Below are 19,491 nucleotides of genomic sequence, written 5' to 3'. Positions count from 1 at the left end.
ACTGTATAGAAAACATGTCGGCCTCTGTAGAGAAGACCCGCTCCAGATGTAAATATAAGTATTTAAATATAAAAAACCCATTTCTAGGATAATGAAAACAACAATTTGTACAATTTAGTTGCAAACACTAATTTATATTCAATTTCTCCCAATAGATCCCTTTCACCTAAATCGTGTGCACACTGGAACTTTAATCCCAAAACGAATTTGCCTCATCCAGTTTGTTCTCGGTTGGGAGAGTGGGTGGGACTCTGTCTACAGTTCACATTCCTCAATGACGCCACTTTCTCCCTTGGTTGTGTGCCGCTGATCGCCCTCCATACTTCTGTGTGGGCGGTGTTGTGTGGATCCACGCCCCCGCTGCTGCCGCTGCCGCTGCCGCTGCACAGACGCCGAAGTCCCGCTTGTACTCAGCCAGCCAGCAGCGGCGGAGGTCGTGCCTGAGTGCGATCGCTGTCCGGAGCGCATAGATGTGCAGAACCCCTGGAATAACCGAGCGCTGGAGAGGCCGGAACCGAGCACCGTGGAGCACCGCCTTCGTGTAGCAGCCGAAAGGGAACGAGCCACGGCCACAGCATGGCGGTGGAAGAGGAAGGTCTCCGGGTTTTCCAGAGCGTTAAAATAAAAATAGGTAAGAGCAACAAAAAAAAAAAAAAAATCCCTGCCCTCCCCCCAGTGTTAGAGGCTGAATGGATGGCTCCATATTAACGGGCCCAGGCAGCGAGGGGACTCAGATGTGTTGTTGTAATTCAAATCACACGCTCGCCTCCTGTAAAACTGGAAATGTGAGGGAGGGAGGTTTTGCAGTCCTGTGGGAAACACTGGGGATTTGGCAGCTGGCTCTTGGATCCACATCATGTGCGAGAGACGGGTTTACATATGGAGACTGGGGCCGACTGGCTGATCTTTCACATAAAGGCTGCCACAGCTGCACATATATCCAGATGCGTTGTTTTCTCTAATCTGCAGATCAGACAGAGCCCCTCACTCCGCCTCAGCTGCAGACACCCATTCATGCTATTGCACCCTCTCCTCTCTCTCGCGACCCCCCCCCCCCCCCCCCTTAACTGCTTCATGCTCGACTGTCTTGCTATTGATTGTTAGCCTAGATTTCTATATTTAGATGTGTAGCTGGTCTCCAGTGGGTACCCCTGGTTTGTAACAGGCATGTGCTGCATGCGAATCTTGTGAATGGAGCCATGAGTATGTTGGCTTAAGGGGAGAGGCGTCTTTTCAGAAACCACAAGAAATAAACCTCCCTGATGTAAAAGTAGAAAAATTGCAAAGTGGAAACAGCACATTAATACCAATACTAACGTAATCTCATGTATCCCACACATTGTTATAGATATTTCTAATCCTAAAATAACATAAGACAGGATAAGACTTTATTAATCTTTCTTTGATTCCTTGTGCCAGCTGGCTCCAAGACTATCATGTTGCAATACGTAAAAGAATACAGTGAATCAAAAATTAGAGTACTAAGTCTAAAGTCTGAAAAGAGTAATTACGAACCAATAACAATAGAGATTAAAACAAGCGAGTTAAATGAGACAGTAAATACGAAACTGTGGCAATAAGCTTGTGATGACAATTGGAGTATGTAATGTGGAATATTGCAGATGATAATGACATTATTTGATGTAAAAATAGTTATGTTACATGTTTCACATTAATAGTTATATTGCACATAAGAAACCTAGGATAATATTGCAGTTGTATTGTATATAGTGTTGGTATTATTTATTATTATTAGTTACTGAATATCTGTTGTCCTCCCTGCAGAACGGGTGATGATAATAATCATTTAATATGACATGAGAAGGTCACTGTAAACTCAGTCTTCTTTAACATAGACATAGCATGTACATTATGGTTACAGCTAATTATTATTGTCATTAATATGTGGATTATGCTATTCTGTTCGAGGAATGATTTTCAAAATGTGATCTGACCTGTTGGACAACTTTTAGATTTTTTTTTAGAATCCATCTGAATATTCAAAGCTAACTGTCACTTCCTCTGCGTGGGCTGTAATTGTTATCTCGGGTCACTGTGGGATGTTTTTGACTCTTTCTCTGACATCTGGCACCCATTTCATCCTGGCTGTGCTTTCTGGTTTGTTTTGCCTCCAAACATGCGACAGAAGGGATGAGCCGAGGGGGGGTGAAATGACAACAAACAGACACACAAGCTGTGGGGCTGTGTGGTGATGCCAGCCAGCATCAGAACGAAATAGTCTAGTGGCCAGTTTTTCTTCTTCTACTGAGCTGATATAACAAAGTTAGGCTGTATTCTTAAGCTCCTTACCTGCTGTTAAATTCGGCTGCGCAGTCCCTGGCAAACAGCTGTAAGAAAGAACCAGCCTGAGTGGAATTAATCAGATAGCCCGGCCCCAGTGAGATAATATGCCCAGACATGTAACTCCAGGGAAAGTTGTAATAGTCAGATCACAAAGGCCTCATTAGTTTGCTGCACTTTGTGAATGGATGTACAGTCATTCAGGGCCATTGAGTTCCTGAAACTGGAAACCGAATGACTGGAGCACCTTGTTCTGTCTCCCACTTGTTTTCTAATACACAAACCGCTTCAAAAACAGTGGTAGAGGAAGTAATCAGATCCTTTTATGAAGTCAAAGTACAAAACCTGATTAGAAGTCATCCAGATGTGTCATGATCAAAACGGTCAATAGTCAAAACATGGACCCTGCATGACCCCTATATTAAAGATATATAGCATTTTAATGTCGTAGTTTGTTAATCAGTGAGTGGTTGCCTAAAGAACCTTTTTCACAATTGAATAATTGGTTCAAATGTACTATATGTAACAATGTGAAGGAAGGTATATGCTTTAATAGCAGTTTTTTTCCCTAATTTCTTACATTTTTATTGTAACATATAAAATGTTATGTATCAAGTGATGGGAATTGATTAGTTCAGTCATGTAAACTTATATTTTAAGAAATAGTAATATGATGCTTTATAAATGCAATTCTTCTAAAGCACAGTTCATTTGATGCCCACAAGGTTTGTCAATAACAAGGGTTTTCGTTATGTTACTCATAGCTTCACGTTTTTTCTCAAGCAGAAATGCAGACAAATCATCTTTCACTGAATTATAACTTTTGGATTTCCTGGTTGGTAGTAACGGGTCTGAGGGTGTAGATGTTGCAGGGTGATCCGTGTGTGCCTGGTGGCTGCTGTTCGCTGTGTCCAAACAAACTGGGATTTATTAATGGACTGAACCAATACGATTTAGTGATTGGCTTTGTTTTATATTAATATTAATATATTTGAGTTTGGACATTATGACACTCGATGACGTGACCATGGACTTAACCACAAAACATCATTGATTGATTAAGGTAAAAGTCAAACATATAAATTCAGAAAGTAACTGTTATTCAGCCGTCATAACTAATTAACAGCTGTTAAATAACCATAGTGGAACCTCTGAATAGTAATCAGGTAAAAGTACTTCTCAAGTACCTGAAATTTCTACGTTTGTACAATGCATGAGTAAATGTACTTAGCTGCATTCCTCCACTGGCGATATGACTTCATATTACCGGGGACAATAGTTGTTATTATTAGTTATTTACAGTTGACTGACGTTCATTAAAAACATTCATGCTGTTGTCACTTCCAAGTCCAGAGTCAGTCCTGACTCCTCTGTACTGTCACAGGGTGACGACAGGCCAGTTCACACTGTGTGGTTACCTAGCAGCAGTCGTACTTGCTGTCAGTCTGATTCCCATGGCGCTCTGCTCCCAGTAATGTCTCTGTAACCCTTGGATCACATTGTATTCATCGAAGTTTTGTCCTTTAACATGTGGCTGCGGTTGGCTGATGACTCAGAGCTGAAAATCTGCCACATATTTGTAGCAGAGAGAGACAGCGAGAGAGATGGGGGCGGGGGGGGCGGGGTATTATTGTTATGATCCGCCAGGTAAGGACTCCTCTCAGTTTCCTGGAGGAACACGTGATTTGGGAAACCGACCTGCAGGCCCCGAGCCGGCACAGTCTGGGGGAACACAGGAAACAGGAAACTACCCCCAATTCACTTCCTGATTGGTTGGAACAGGCTACAAAAGAATTGTGTTTTTTCCTGCATGGCAACACGCTAATACAAAGCAGATGTAGTGGGACTCAGAGCGGGGGACAGAGGTGGTGTCTCTCACACAGGAGCAGGCTGGGCTGCGTCTGTCATTGCTCTGAGAGACGTGGGCACAGCTGGAGTCGGGACTTTGCCCTATTGAACAACAACAAATGTCCAACGGACGTCTCTGTCACCGCGAGAAACACGGTTTGATCCCCGCTCCTTTGAAGAGATGCATTCAAATAAATGAAATCTTATTTTCCACTGTCAGTTTATCAATGGTCACGAGCTCATTCGCCGCAGTTCAAACTTAAAGCTACTCTGCAGAGTGCTTCACCACCAGCAGCCCTGTGGAGCAATGTTTTGACTAGTGGGCCGGGGTTTTGTTAACATCTCACACATATATGACGACACACATGTACGTGCATATACACATGTCACATTCGTTTGTAGTTCACACTATTCTGCTGATCTAGTGCCCTGACAATAGAAAAATGCTCCATTAAAGGCGATGAAAAAGAAAATCTCATGGGGATATTTCAACACCGGCACTTTAAGATGAGAAAGGAGACACATTAGAGATGCCTGTTACACCTGGGAGCTACACAGGAAAAATGCCACAGGGCACATTTAATTACAAATTTTAATAGAGAACCTAGTTTTCCAAAAATACCTCATGGGTGAATCCGATCGTAATAATAGCTTCTATGATGCTAATTAGAGCGGTTTGAAAGAACCAAAACAGTGAAGCTGTCGGCCAAAGCAGAAACAGAAACAAAAACAGTTTAGCTTAAAGCTCCACAAAAGCTTCTTAGAGATGAGAGGGAGCTTCGGAGCTCTGTGGTAATTATTCTTGAGTTTGTCATATTTACCTGTTCCATATTACACATAAGTGTATTTTATAATCTAGATGACATAATATGTATCTGTGGAAAAATATAAAAAATCTTATTGTTAGTTAATTAGTTATATCAGCGTTGTCTCGTAATTTGCTGTTTCCAAGTGAATAGTTGAGAACTTTCCAGAGTTCATTCGGTGCCTCTCACCAGATGATTTGTCCCAGGGTAAGTTATTGGATTGGCCTGAGAGAATATCTCCAGCACACATGGCACCGTCTGGCCTCACTTCTCCTTCTAAGCTACTTGATCCTCTCCGCTGACGCCTGTGTTGGCCTGTGACCACGCCATAGCGCCAACAAAAGAAAAAGTGTCATTTTTGGACGTTGTGGGAATAGGGCTCAATGGCTGAGTGGACCAGAGTGAAAGAAACCTTAGATTGCATATCGTGTGGAGGAGGTGAAGTGCTGGGGGTCCAGGAAGCGGGAGTGGGCGGCTGAATTCGGGCAGCTCAGGCTGGATGACTCAGGCCACGGCGAGTAGCCTGGGAGGGAAAAGTCAGTTTGTAGTGACAGTGCCCACCCCCCCAGTTTCCCTTGACAGCTGGCCAACAGAGGTTCCCAAACTTCCTCCCGTCCAGACTGAATAGGAGACATGGCGTGACAAGGAGGAGGGGTGGGGGGATGGGGTGCTGAACGCTTCATCTGTGTGTGTTTGTGTGTGTGTGGGGAGGACTCCCGCTCTTATTAAGGCATCAGATTGCATTTAGTCGAGAGTAATAACAAGCTGCATATGAGGCTGTAATATAATGCTTACGTTCTGTTGGTAATTAGTTGTCTGTGGGGGAAGTCTTGCGTATATTCTCCATTTTGTCCTCGAAGGCCGGCTCTCTGGGAAGCAGTTTGCTGTAAACATGTGTGTTGACGCAGAGCGCGTTTCGCTTCATGCCGCTTTAGGCCGGTGGAATAATCCGGGTTGTGTTCAGCAGCTCTTCCTGCCCTCAGCACTGTGGGACCGAACACAGTACCAGGAAACATGGGGAGGTATCACCACAGGCCCAGCATGCAGGGTCAGCAGTGGTAAATAGAGGGCTGCGGAGTGCCGCTCCTTCAGGATGTCCTTCAGGTGCCCCGTGGGAGACGCTGACTCAATCCCTTTCCGGAACGACCTCTACCTGCTGGCAATGACATGAAGAGTGAAAACGTACACCTGTCTGCGCAGTGGAGGGAGGAAATCAGGTGTCAAGGAGCACGAGAAGCAGTTACAAAAGAGAAATGAGCTGCAGCAGAAAGTCGTTCAAAACTTAATTTCTGTAGGAAACGGCTTCACTCATGCTGATTAAATCAGGTTTTGCAAGCGTGTTACTCACCTCTGGCCACATGAGCAATGTCAGCTTGCCACATTACAGGGACTCGGCTTGCGCTTTCTTTCCTGTGATTGCAAAAGATATCATATCTGTCAACATTGTGTGTGCCAGGCCTGTTTGTGAGTGTGGCTGTACGGAGCAGAGAATAAGGGCAGAGTTGACCTTACTCTACATCTTTAAGTGTTTACTTCTGGAAGTCAAAAAGTAAACGGAATTTTTTAGAATTACGTAAAAGAGTGGGGGAGGTGTTGTTGAGGTTAAACCCTGTCCTGATCAGGACGTTCAGACCTGAGGAAGCAACCTCGTCCGCTCAGCCTCTCCTTGAACTTCTAACTTCCCTCATCTTTGAGTGAACATACCAGGTTTCAGATCACAAAGCTGATTGTCTGCGCACAGTGTAACTTCACTGCGTGTGCCCCGTTTGCCTGTTTGTGTATTTTACTTTTACTCAAGTTTTCCATTGAGACTAACGAATCTGTGTGAACATTAGCTCCGGACTTCACTGGGCAGAGAGTGAGTTTGATCAGTAACCGAACACCAGTTTATCGCCTACAGCTTTTAACTCTCATGCTGCTCCAGCAACTGTTGTGGTCGTGTGGAAACCTCAGCAGCTCAGCTGGTTTCAGTGGAGGTTTATTGCTCCCCCTTGGTACAGCCAGCAGGGTATAAATGCTGACTGTGACCAACTAATAAACCAAATCAGCTGCTAAACCAGACAAATCACAAGTATTGACACTGACTCCCACAGGAAATGTGTGGAGTATTAATTCCTGATGTGTTTCGTTTCATCTGTTTTCTGTTTGACGCATAGTATTCTCCAACTTTTTAAGTAGTGCTGAGAACATTATTAGAAAATTGTCGGCAAGATCCATAAGGTTAATACGTCAGGCTTGATTAAAATTCAGAGACATGTTTCTTAATGATGCTGTTATGGTGTAGCTATAAAATAGTATCCTGCTCTCACGTAAATTAAACTTTAGTGAACCAGGAAACAAACAGATTCAGAGATTTTTGTAACTGTTTATGTCACATGAGACAGAGCTTCCATGAATAAATCTAAATAACCTAATAAGAACGCTGCCATCTTGCGATCAGCGAATGGAGCCATGGTAACGAGGTCCCGTCGATTCACATCCATAACCAATTGTGACTCAGTCCCAGCTGTCAATCATTCATTAAACAATTAAAATCAAAGTCACAGGACCAATGAGCACTTGAATACGTGTATGTATTTTGTGGGAGAAGTTATGTTATCGAGTTTGGTTTTGGTGATTTGAAGCCATAAAAACAGAAACCATGATTGATAGCAAATAATGACTCACGATTGGTTGAGCACATGTATTGGCGGGACCTTGGTTCAACGGCTCCATTCCCGCGATCACTACTGGGCAGACTCTGGTTCAAATGCAGAAGGGGACAGCGTCAGTATCTGTGATATTTTGACTTCATTTTTGGACAGTAGGAGGAAGTGGGGGACGCATCTTTATTAATAGTCTATGATGAAAATGAAAAGTTGCTCACTGGGCGCACAAGAAAACAACAAAACATGTCGAATCCAGAAAGTCCCATTTGAAAAACAGATGAATGCGTCAGATGCCGTAACACTGAGAAGAGACTGGATTTACTTCTCTGGAAAATTAGGAAGGAAGCATGCGGCGACTCTGAGGGTCAAAGCAAAACAGCGAGTGTGTGTGTGTCTGTATGTGTGTGTGTGTGTAATGTTATGTGTTCTTGATTTTCAGCGAAGCAGTTCTTGTTTTGACTCTGTAGATGATAATTAACAGTGGGATTATATTGTACAAGATTCACTCCTTGTCCTTTCTCACGGTGTCTCTCTCTGCATTACAAGCTCAAACACACACACACACACACACACACACTGACACACCACACTGTCAGGGGTAACTGGGTTGTTCGCTGCTTTAAGCTACATCTTGGATCCAGTCGAAATTCCATTCTCCTCATCTCATTTCCTGTTGTACTTTCTCCAAAGCTAACCGCTCTCAAGTTTTCTATCTGGCTGACGTCTCTCTCTCTCTCTCTCTCTCTCTCTCTCTCTCTCTCTCTCTCTCTCTCTCTCTCTCTCTCTCTCTCTCTTTCACGCCGCGTCTCCTCGAATGTGTTCATGTCAGGGACGATTACGAGTCGAGTAGGGCTGGAGCTGAGTAGTGGAGGAGGAGGGGGAGGAGGAACAAAGCTCCACGTTCACTGGGTCCATAATGGTGTTTTCAAACACTTGTGCTTCCTCATTCCCCCCCCCCCCCCCCCCCCCTTCTCAACTCACGATCAGGATTGAGACGAGGAGTCAAGTTTGTTAACGTGTTGATGTGCTATTTTTCACTCTGTGCCTCTCTGGGGTGATCTTCCTGTCATCATCGGTGCTCACCGCTCTCTCATGCACACCACACAGAGCTCACACACGTGCCCACAGTGTGTTTGCATTGTGTTGTTTTGCTGAGATACTAGGGCAAGATATTCTCCAAGGGCAGCTGCAGTGATGCTTGATGAAATGAGAAAACTGCTGTCGTTGCTGTTGTTGTTGTTGACATTGTTGTTATTATTGTTGTTGTTATTTTCTGCTTGTTTTGAATCTTGAAGGAGGGGAAAACACACCCCTCTGGAGAAAGTCAAAGAGGGAAAGATGAAATAAGGGAAGCAACCATAAATAGAGTGAAGGGAAATTAAGGTTAAAGCTAATTTTGAAAAAAAGTAAAATGGACGAGGATGAAAAGAAAGTTACAGAGAAGGAGAAGCAGGAGACAGAGAATAAAGTGTTTAATGGCAGGTTACTGGAAACTCACTCTTCATCAGACAAATACACAAAGCATCACTATTGTCATACTTCCCTTGAGCTGACAAACTCTCCAGTCCCTGCTTCTTATCAACTCGTCCAGAAACATAAGACGACTGTCTAGCACTTCCTTCTCCCCTAAACAGGAAGCTGCGAGATGTCACCCCTGTGTATAGTGACTGGGCTGATGCTCCTTGAATCACTGGTTGTTTTCTATCTTGAGGCTGGATAAAGTACAGATGACATGTTATTATATGTAATCAAGCATTCTAGACTGATACAATGCTTGATAATGATGGGACGGATTCGGTGTCATACAGACAACCACCTGATGAGTGCAGTTGACAGACGGGATTTCATCTTAATCCAAATATAGTTTTTTTATTAGGTTCGGGAATTAGCACGTTCGCTGTTTTTCCTTTGTCATATTATCGTAAACAGAATATCGTCCAGGTTTTCTTTGCTGACTCGTACCAGTAACAGGAGTCACCTGGTTTTATTTAAAGTTTATGAACACGTGGAGAACTGCTTAATGCGTAGTCAGGATTCTGCTGGATTCCTGCAAACTGTAGGTCTGGTGACTTGTTAACTTCAGTGTGTTGTTTTCTGTTGCGTCATTTTTTTAACACAGATGATGACAACTTTGGCGGACGTGTGCCGAGTAGATCTTGCACAGAGAACCCAACACCGAGATTAACAGTAAAGAAAATAGATACGATAACTTCAAAAGAAGAGAACACAGTTAAAACACTTACCCCCACATACAGATAATAAAAACAATTTATACAGATAATATTTATAACAATAATACCTTTATTTGTATAGCACTTATCTAAAGAAGTTTACAAAATCCATAGCATTAAGTGATTTATAAAAAAACAAGTAATTGTAGGATATGAGAGGATTTAAGGTTAATGTTCGGGAATTTGCTTGTTTACTTGTTAGCGCTCCCTCTTCAACCCATTGGAAGACAAGACTGATCAGTTTTTCAGTTTCCACTTGTGTGATATATTATTAGAACTCATCTCAGCATGGTGGAAGAATTATTCATGCGTCCCTTCAAATGGTAAGACAACTAGACGTTCACTGTATCTATGGCAAGATTAACTGCTCTGCAAGTTGAGTCACTTAACAAACACACACAGTAGTCCCATGATATTTTGATTACCTGGATGATGGTGCGTTCCAGTCATGGACCACACATGTCATGAATAAGAGTTTGGAAGGAACTCAGGAGTGTGTCGGTTTAACGAGGAGGATTACAGGAGATAAAATAAGTGTTGGGGAGAAAAGAAGAAACAGGAGGAAGATCAAGAAACTGAGTGAAGTGAAGGGACAAATAAGTAGATAAGAGTGACTTACTTCATTGATCTGCTCTCACACGTTAACACAGAGTCTGTAAAAATAAATCTAAGTAATAGAATGTGCACAATGTTTTCTAATTCTTTTGCGAGGGAATGTTGTGTTGTGAATTCTTGGAAAATAAGTTTGTAAGTATCCAAAATGTGTGTGGATTGGCCTCCAGAGAGGCAGTCACAGTGTCCCCCCCTAATGTAAATCAATTAAACAATTCATATGTCTAATGCATTATGGTTACTGGAGAGCTCCATTTTAGTGACTGGGAATTTGTTGTTGCTGAACCTTGAAGTTATGTATTTTATATTTGCAATAAAATACACTGTTTCCTAGCAACATAATCATATTATGTAAATCCTATTAAGCCTTTATAATCTTGTGTTCCAAATTAAATACAAGGAGTTACGAAATTAAAACAAGTTTTTTAACGATGTTCTTTATTTCCAGTCCTGTATCAGACCCCTACTCATTTGCATGACCCACCAGACACTTAACCTCCTCCTGAATGTTATTAAACTGAAACAATGCAAGTAGGATTCGAAAAAAGTAGAATATTAATTTCAATTTCCTGAGCTTCAAACCAAAAATGTGGGGGAAGGCCACAGAAAGTTTCTGTTGGCAAGTAGCAGCACCCACCCACTGTCCCATGCTTTCATTGGGAAGAAGTCACTCATTAAAAGCCAAATATAACAGCACAAGATTTACCACAGCTCAGCTTGTTGTCTGAATGGCAGCATCCGATTCCTGTGCAGCTAATGGAGCGTTATTGGAACAAAAAAGTGACACAATATTGGGTTAACACACGTGTAACTATACACCACAAAGTCCTGAGGGTCCCCAGGGTGAAGAGAAGCACAGTCAGGGACATGGCAGTGACTAACATGGATCCACGGCTTCATAATGGAGAATTTATTGCTCCTGTGGGATTGGAGCACGTGTGGTGTCATGTGTATGTGTGTGTGTGTGTTTTTCTGCGGCCTGGTGTGTTTGTGTGTCTCGCGGGTGGTTGGACCACATTCTTGTGAAAGGGAGTGCTATCTGTCGCACACATGTGATGAACAGATTGAGCTTCAGCAGGATTCAGGAAATGTCCCACGCAGATTCTTTCATTCACAGATCTGACAACGCACACACACACACACACACACACACACACACAAATATACGCACACTTGTTATATTGACATTCATGTGTGTTTCGGAGAGCATGAGTTGCTATTCGTGTGCACAGTGAAAAAAATACCCTGATACATCCAAAGCTAAAACAGGTGTAAACTTGCATAACCCTTTTTTCTTCCCTTTTTGATTCTGCCTACTTTTAGTGTTCTTACATAATTCATCATTAATAGCAGTGTGCATGAATAAACATTGCTTACAACAGCGTCCCTAAATAATATATGCTCCGTCTCCTCATGTTTCTTTTTGTAGGAGAAGCAAAAAACCTCCCGCCTTACCCGGGGCCCAACAGGATGAGGGACTGCTACTGCACCGTCAACCTGGACCAAGAGGAGGTGTTCAGGACCAAGATTGTGGAGAAGTCACTCTGGTAAGCTGGGGGCCCCTTCACCTATTTGCTTTCCTCCTCATCCTTTCACTGGGTAGATACAGACGTGGGTAATAGTGAAAGTCAAATAAAGACTCAAGGCTGATAGGGTGCAAACGAGTAAAAATAAGAGAAAACATTCGAAATACATATCTTCCTGAGAGGCTCAGAGAAGCTTTTCTTTGATAAACTATATAGATAAATATATACACCACTGAGCAGCTACAGAATCGTAGACTGCATTCACTCGCTCGACCAATCGCGAGTCAGTCTCAGCTGTCAATCGAGATCTCACCACAATTTGATGGCATCAAATAACTGATTAGAACAAAACTTACTGGAAAAGTAAACATTTGATACATAAACAACTTAAAGTAACGCAAACAATTTTTGTGAAAAATGAATCTACAACATGTACTTTCATTTTGGGTTTGGTACATCTGACATCGATCAACATGGAGGAGGCAGGGTTTCTGACCTATACTGAAGCCGACCACCAGGGGGCATAAAGATGATTTGGTGTCACTTGGGGGGACTGTCATTATCGTACATTTACTTACTTTTCTAGAAGACAACTGTCAGGTTTTATTCCTCTTCTTGTCAACACATGATTCAACTCAGTTACCAATTGTTTCTATTCATTATTTTATTCTACTTAAGTTATCAATCAGCTAGCCTCAGGCCATAGAATGTATATAAAGATGGAGGACACGTCTCCACTTCCTGCCACTATTCAGAAATTATGTCAGGATACGCAGCTCAGCAGATCCAGTGTTTTATCGCAGCGTTACTTGTAGATCGTGTTCGTCTGAACAGATTGTGACTCTCCAGCCGCGAGCTTTCAATTTTTTGTCCGGGTTAATGAAAAGCTCATTACAGCACAAAACTGAATTAGATTGATTCAAGCGCCCTGTATTTGTGGTATTGTTTACGAATGCAGTCGGGTCTCTGTCTGTCTTCATGGCCACTCAGTAACTTCTTCAGTTACTCAGTAATTGTTGGCGGCGGCCCCGAGGCCTCGGCTCACGAGATTCTCATTGCTGTGATTTCTATGGTCGTGGTTTAGGTAGCGCTGTGTGCGGCGGTGGACGGACCTTCCAGCCACTGGACACAAACAGGCTTATTGTTGTAGAAGAGTCCACATGACTCATGGCAAGACGGGGACACATGTGGTCTCTATTTTAGGCTCTGTCCGGGTGGAAGGCTTCTGTCTGTGATGTTTGCTTGAAGGTGAAATTAAACCTGAATGTTTAAGTAACCGGGACAAACAGCACGGACAAATGTTCCAGAGGCAGAAACAGTTTACAGATTAACCAATCAAACAGTGATAGAACGAGCACAAGAACAAGAGGGCAATCACACAACTGATTATTATGTACTATTATGTACTTATTATGTACACATTTAACTATCACACTGAGTACTGTGGCACACAACTGTGTTGATAGACAGGTTTATAACAGGTCACATCTAATTTCTTGCTCATTAAGAATCGTAATGGATGCAGAACAACCTCAATCTAAAATTGTTTTTCATAAAAGACTGGGAAAGTACAACCACACTGTAATTATTAAAGAAATAAGTAATTATGTTTTCTGGAGCAAACATTTTTTCGGATCTGATTTTTTTTTTTGTAATAGCTTTCTCACTGTTATGAATGTTAATATTCAGGGGCTGAATTCAAAATTTGGTGATAATGTCCCTTTTTTTTAAAAATGGAATGTGTTTCCATACATTTGTGATTTTGGGTTGTCTAAATAACATTGTAAACAATATGTTTCCCTATCTACATGCTGCTGCGATCAAAACATATTACACACATGTGACTCGAGAGGATTTTGTTTTTATTTGAAGCATCCGTCTTTTCATATAATTAGCAGCTTAATTTCTTTGGGGGATATTTGTCCCTCCCACATTTCTTTCTTCCCTTCAAGATGCTACTTGACTTCTTTCAGCTACTAACTATGTGGCACTTCATTAAGAATCCTTTGAGTGTGTCATGCAAAAGTAGGCGGAGCAGAGACAACCAAACAAGATGAAGAGGAAACACCTGCAAGCTGCCAACAGTTTCCTGATGAAGCACGTTTAATACAACATTTTGGTCACAGACCTTTTTTCAAGAGTAACCTCAAGAAAGGCCTGTGAAAACGCATGTTGGGGTGTTTCCTTTTCTCCTTTAGTTGTAAAACTGAATTTGTGGTAAAAACGTGTTCTATCAGACGACAGATCAAATCTAATCTCATCTGACTTGTGTCTCCTCTCCCCCTTCAGTCCGTTCTACGGGGAGGATTTCTACTGTGAGATCCCACGAAGCTTCAGACACCTCTCCTTCTACATCTTCGACAGGGACGTGTTCAGGAGGGACTCCAGCATCGGTGAGCAAACAGCTGCTCCGTCTGTTGTTTTTCACACCGGGGCTCGAACGCAGCTTGCAAGATAAAATTAGATTTGCTTTATTCATGTTGTGTGTTTGGAAAGAGAAAACAAAAAGCCTCAACAGGCTTCTTCACCATGATTCCACAGCAACTAAAGCACATTGGGGGGGGGGCTTTTTAGAATTTTTTAATAAACAGCAGTAGTCTTGCAATTGTGTTGTAAAACAGCAGCGTTCTTGTTTGCGTGTATAAATTCTGTTTTAATGCAAAGACGCTATAGAAAGTCAAGGTTAAAGCAACATGTAACAAACACTGAAATGTCTGATTTAAAATTTGAGCTTCAACATATAATTTTAAATTAATAAAATCTAAATACTAAGCTGCTCTGCTGGTAGCTGTAGCTTTGTATTAAACAGACGACAAAAACAAGATATTTCACAAAGTGGAAAAAAGTTGTGTGTCTCTTTGAGTGTGGACGGATGTTTTTGTTGGTATTACAGGGTGTGGTAGTTTCATATGGTGTGTGTGTGTGTGTGATTGTTGATGTGATTAGTGACCACAAACTGCAAAAATCTTTCTTGGGTTTGATTTGTATCTTCAACACCATCGCTGGTCCTCTTTGTGTGTGTTTGTGTGTGTGTGCATGGGTGTAACTCAGTTTCAGAGTTGACATGACAAGGTCATTTCCAGTTCACTGACTGTGACTTTGCCAGTGTTTCTGCACCAGGTGCATGCATGCAAGTGAGCGGCACATGGATTAACAGTAAGTGATCAGGCATGTGAGCGTGCGTGGGTGTTTGTTGTTGCTGGCGTCTGAACCTTTCTGGCTTTTTAGGAAAATGTAAAATCACGTCTGTGTCTTCATCTCATTTATCTGTCTCGTGTGTTACTGTGTTTATAGGCAAGGTTGCAGTGAAGAAAGAGGACCTGCAGAAATATCACGGCAAAGACACCTGGTTCCAGCTACAACCTGTCAGCGCTGACTCAGAGGTGCAGGTCAGTACAGAGAGAGCATGCACACGCACACAGAAACACACACACACACACACACAATAACCCGCACAAAGCATCTCTCGTGATCTGAAAAAAAGGGCTGTTTTAAGTATTGGAAATCAAATTCAGGTATTGGAAATTTACTGGCATCAGAATATTTTGAGCGACGTTCACACTTCCCTTGCCTGCAGTGTATGCAAAAATTTATATGTGTGATAGTGTGTCTGCAGGTTCATGTTTGCAGTGGTGCAGACCCCTAACAAACAAAGCATGTGTGCACCTAAAACACCTGAGCTGCAGGTTCAAAGTCACCTGGCTGCTTCCGTGTATACGGTAAAAGAAACAAGGTGTTCACCCCCATCACAGATCAGTTTGTAACCAGCCGATCAAAGAGGGAGCTCCCAACTTTCATAAAGATCACTACAGTTTCTACATTCTCACTGGTCATTGATTATGGCTTGTGATAGAAGGTGAAGTCTGTGTTTGAGTCGAAGGATGTGCTTTTAATTAATGTGGAAAAGTAACGATAACAGATTATCGTGGAGTGTTTTAGAAATACGTTCTGTAAACACAGACTAAAGCAAATCGTACCTTATCGTCCTGCTGGGAGTCAGTCCTGACTGTAATGTTAATATCAGATGTAGATTGTTCAGTTTCAGGTTCTGATCTTGCACATCTGCACAGCAACAGATTGAGTAGTAGGTGTCGTCTTCCTGTTGATTTTTCTAGCTTGCAACTATTTTATATTGTACAAACTCTTGCTCTACCTTTTACCAAAAGTATGTAGACACAGCTTTGCATGTACTCTTGGTCTTAGACTATGTTGTTTACGGTTTGGTCTTAGCCACTTAGGCCCCTGTCTAATATCTTTGCTAGTTTGGGATGCAGTTGTCATTTTCCTGCACTTGTGCACCATCTGAGCTCACATGGCCGTGCTGGTCCTGATATATTGGATGGATTCACCAATAAAAACCTGGTCTGAAGTCAGTGGCACAGATGGTCTTCCTCTGCATTCGAGCAGGTCTGTTTCCTCTGCAGAGAAGCCATCTCTTCACCAAGGTGTAAGTGCACCTGCCTTTTAAAGGGGACAGGAGATGGCACTGTGATTGGTTTATTGCATATTCCGTGAATAATTAAGAGTCAAAGCGAAGACACCTTTTTTTCGCTATTAAATTAATAAAAGTGGCTTCGAACACATCCTTGCACTGTGCATCTGCAAGGTTGAAATAGAGCGTGCACCATTTGCACTTCAACTTTTGTCTGACTGTATTCCTTGGCTGCACACACCTGTGGTCAGAGCTGTGAACCTGTCACACTGACGATGTTACTGATATAAGATGTCACTCTCGCCGCAGTTTACATTGGGGATGTTAACTGAGGGTTTGCTCTGCCACGAATAAACTCAGTGATTATAACTGCACATTCATATTAACAGTCATATAAAATACCCTAAAGACAATCTGAGTAATCTTAATCTGTATTCTTAGCTACAGGCAGAACTGTGTTAATGTTGACATAAATGATCTAAGGGGTTTAATCATGTATTTTTTTATATTCCAGTAATCAGCTATGGAGAGCTGTCATGTCATACATGCCTATTCAGTACATAAAATATTTTCCACTATTCACTATTCAGCAGTCTCACTCACCCACACACATGCACACACGGAGAGGATCGCACACACCCAGCAAACGGTGCCCCACACACACACAGAGTGAGCGCCACAGTAAACAGTGAACAGTAACATCTGCAGACAGATGGGTGTGTGTAGCCCTGGAGCAGGGATCTGAGACAGAGACACATTCATCCGAGGAGCTGGGGAGAGGAAGGATGTGTGAGACAGTGACAGAGAAGAGAGAAAAGCGAGGGAGAAGGATCAAATGAAGTAGGAAGATAGAGTGTCTCTCTTCTCTTTTCAATAGAGGACACATTGTTTGACCTGTGCGCACATGTATAAGTGCTTGTGTTTGTTCCCTCTGCTCGAACGGGCCCCGAAAGAGCTGCGCCTGTGAGTGTGCATACTGATGCTGTTAATTAATGGAGCTTTTCTCGACAGCTGCACCGCTACACTGTCATTATGTCATTAATCCAATCACTTCAGAGGGGGAATAACTTCAGCATGACGCTCAGGCTCACAGATACAGTGTCTCTGGTGGTGGAGGAATGCCGCCATTACTTTTATGTGTGGGTATGTTTTTTTAAGGAATAATGTTTATGTTTATGTTTATGTTTATGTTTATGTTTAAGGTTTAAGGTTTAATGTTTAATGTTAAAATGTTTAATGTTTATCTGTCTGTTTTTTGGCTCAAAATACAGACTATAGAACATCATTTGGAAAACAGTTTCAACTATATCCAACCTTATACAATATATACAGGATATAAGTTTATTTTAGATAGTTATCTTAGGTAGATGCGTAGAATGATAGCTAAATAGAAGGATGGATGGATAGGTAGATAGATGGATGGCTAGATTGATGAATAGATGATAGATGCACGGACAAATGGATAAATAGAAACTGTAGGTAAATGCGCTCAGGTTTTCCTTGTGACTCTGTATATATATATCTATATTCTTAACTTTTTGAATAGTTTGGACTCAAGGATGAACTGATTAGAATCAGGTTAAAGGTCAAAGTCATTGTGACGTCACAAGACAGGTTTTTGCGAACATGATATCTGAGAATCACCTCGAGGGAGGTTTTAAGTGTGACCACACATAACTCAAGCAATCCTGTGCTTATTGTGACAACATCGACTTAATACCGTCTATTGAATCCCTTCAAAGTCATGGAGTTGAAACCCATTTGGTTATTTTCCATGATCGTCACCAAGACTGGAGAAGGTTTGAAAAGCTGACATCTTCAATTGGATTAGGTTGTGCTTTGGGCATCAGGCTCGACTCTAATGCACATACACACTGGTGTTAGTGAGTGGTTCTCACTGGATAGTGAATGTCTCCCTGGTCACATGGGCACTTGGCCGTGTGAAGTGTTCTTCATTAATCGTTAACAACCAGAACTTTGAACTCTGGGTAATCTCATTGGAAAAATATGTGATGAATAAAAAAGTGTATATTTGTGTGTATGTGTGTGTGTTGTGCAGGGAAAAGTGCACCTGGAGCTACGTCTGAGTGAAGTCATCACCGACAGCGGAGTCATCAGCCATAAACTAGCCACACGGTGAGGAACACACACACACACACACACACACACACACACACACACGCACACACACACACACAATTGGGACAAAGACAATTATTATTTCCCACGCCCTGCTGGTTAAAAAAAAGGTCATAATAAAAAATACACACTTATACTTGGAAATACAGTTTTATAATGATATCAGTGTAACATTAACAGTGTAAAAACAAAGATTATAATAATGAACAAAAAGGTTAACTTCACCCACTGCAAAGGTCGGGAAAGTCTGAAGTGTGGAGTTATAAGCAAACAGAAAAATTCTGTTTATTCAAAGTTTCCTACCAGAACGTACTGAGTGCATCAGGGGTGTCACAATATGAAACTCACACTAAAACCACAATACAACTGACGTGGTCTTGTGTTGAAATACAGGATGACGGAAGCATGATAGATTAACAGACTGGTTTTGGTGATAGCATCATCTTTTGGGATCTCATTACTTTAGTCACTAAGAAAACAAATCCCCTGTGGGTTTCCTGTGTTTCATACTTTTCTTTAATTGCACAATATGCATCCATGTTTTGCTGCACGCAGTCGACTTCTCTACTTTTGACACCTCACTGCTGCCAACTGCAGATCACCGTGTAATTTTACACATTCTGGAATTGGAAGTCATGAATTTGTAAAGCTGCTCTTACGTGTGTTTGTGAGTGTGTTGTTGTGTGTGTGTGTGTGTGGAAAATATGTTTGCAGGGGATCAATGATATTCCCCTGGATGGATAACTCAGCGTGAACGTGTGTGTGTGTGCTTGTTTGCTCTCCAGCTCTTCTTCTGTAACTTGTAAAGTCTGATGATGAGCCAGCAGGGCTCTGCTCACAGAGCACACTGTGGGTAAGGAGCTTAGAGTGTTGAGCAGAAGGTCATTTAGTCGCATCTCTATGAAAAGACCTGTGTGTGTGTGTGTATGGGACAAATTGTGTACACTC

General features: G+C 42.1%; 1 protein-coding gene across 1 annotated transcript in view; it reads left to right on the top strand.

The window, feature by feature from the left end:
- Positions 1-423: 423 nt before the first annotated feature.
- rasa3 (RAS p21 protein activator 3) overlaps positions 424-19,491 on the top strand; it is a 36,466-nt gene continuing 17,398 nt past the window's right edge. Inside the window, exons 1-5 of the mRNA XM_062381589.1 lie at positions 424-631; positions 11,876-11,993; positions 14,262-14,365; positions 15,267-15,361; positions 18,464-18,540. Coding sequence (XP_062237573.1) covers positions 577-631; positions 11,876-11,993; positions 14,262-14,365; positions 15,267-15,361; positions 18,464-18,540 — 449 coding nt within the window. The 5' untranslated portion in view covers positions 424-576. The remainder of the gene's footprint in view (positions 632-11,875; positions 11,994-14,261; positions 14,366-15,266; positions 15,362-18,463; positions 18,541-19,491) is intronic.

This window comes from Platichthys flesus, chromosome 1 (assembly GCF_949316205.1).
Source record: "Platichthys flesus chromosome 1, fPlaFle2.1, whole genome shotgun sequence".
In the NCBI taxonomy this organism is placed as follows: domain Eukaryota; kingdom Metazoa; phylum Chordata; class Actinopteri; order Pleuronectiformes; family Pleuronectidae; genus Platichthys; species Platichthys flesus.
This window is presented reverse-complemented; position numbering and strand designations above follow the sequence as displayed.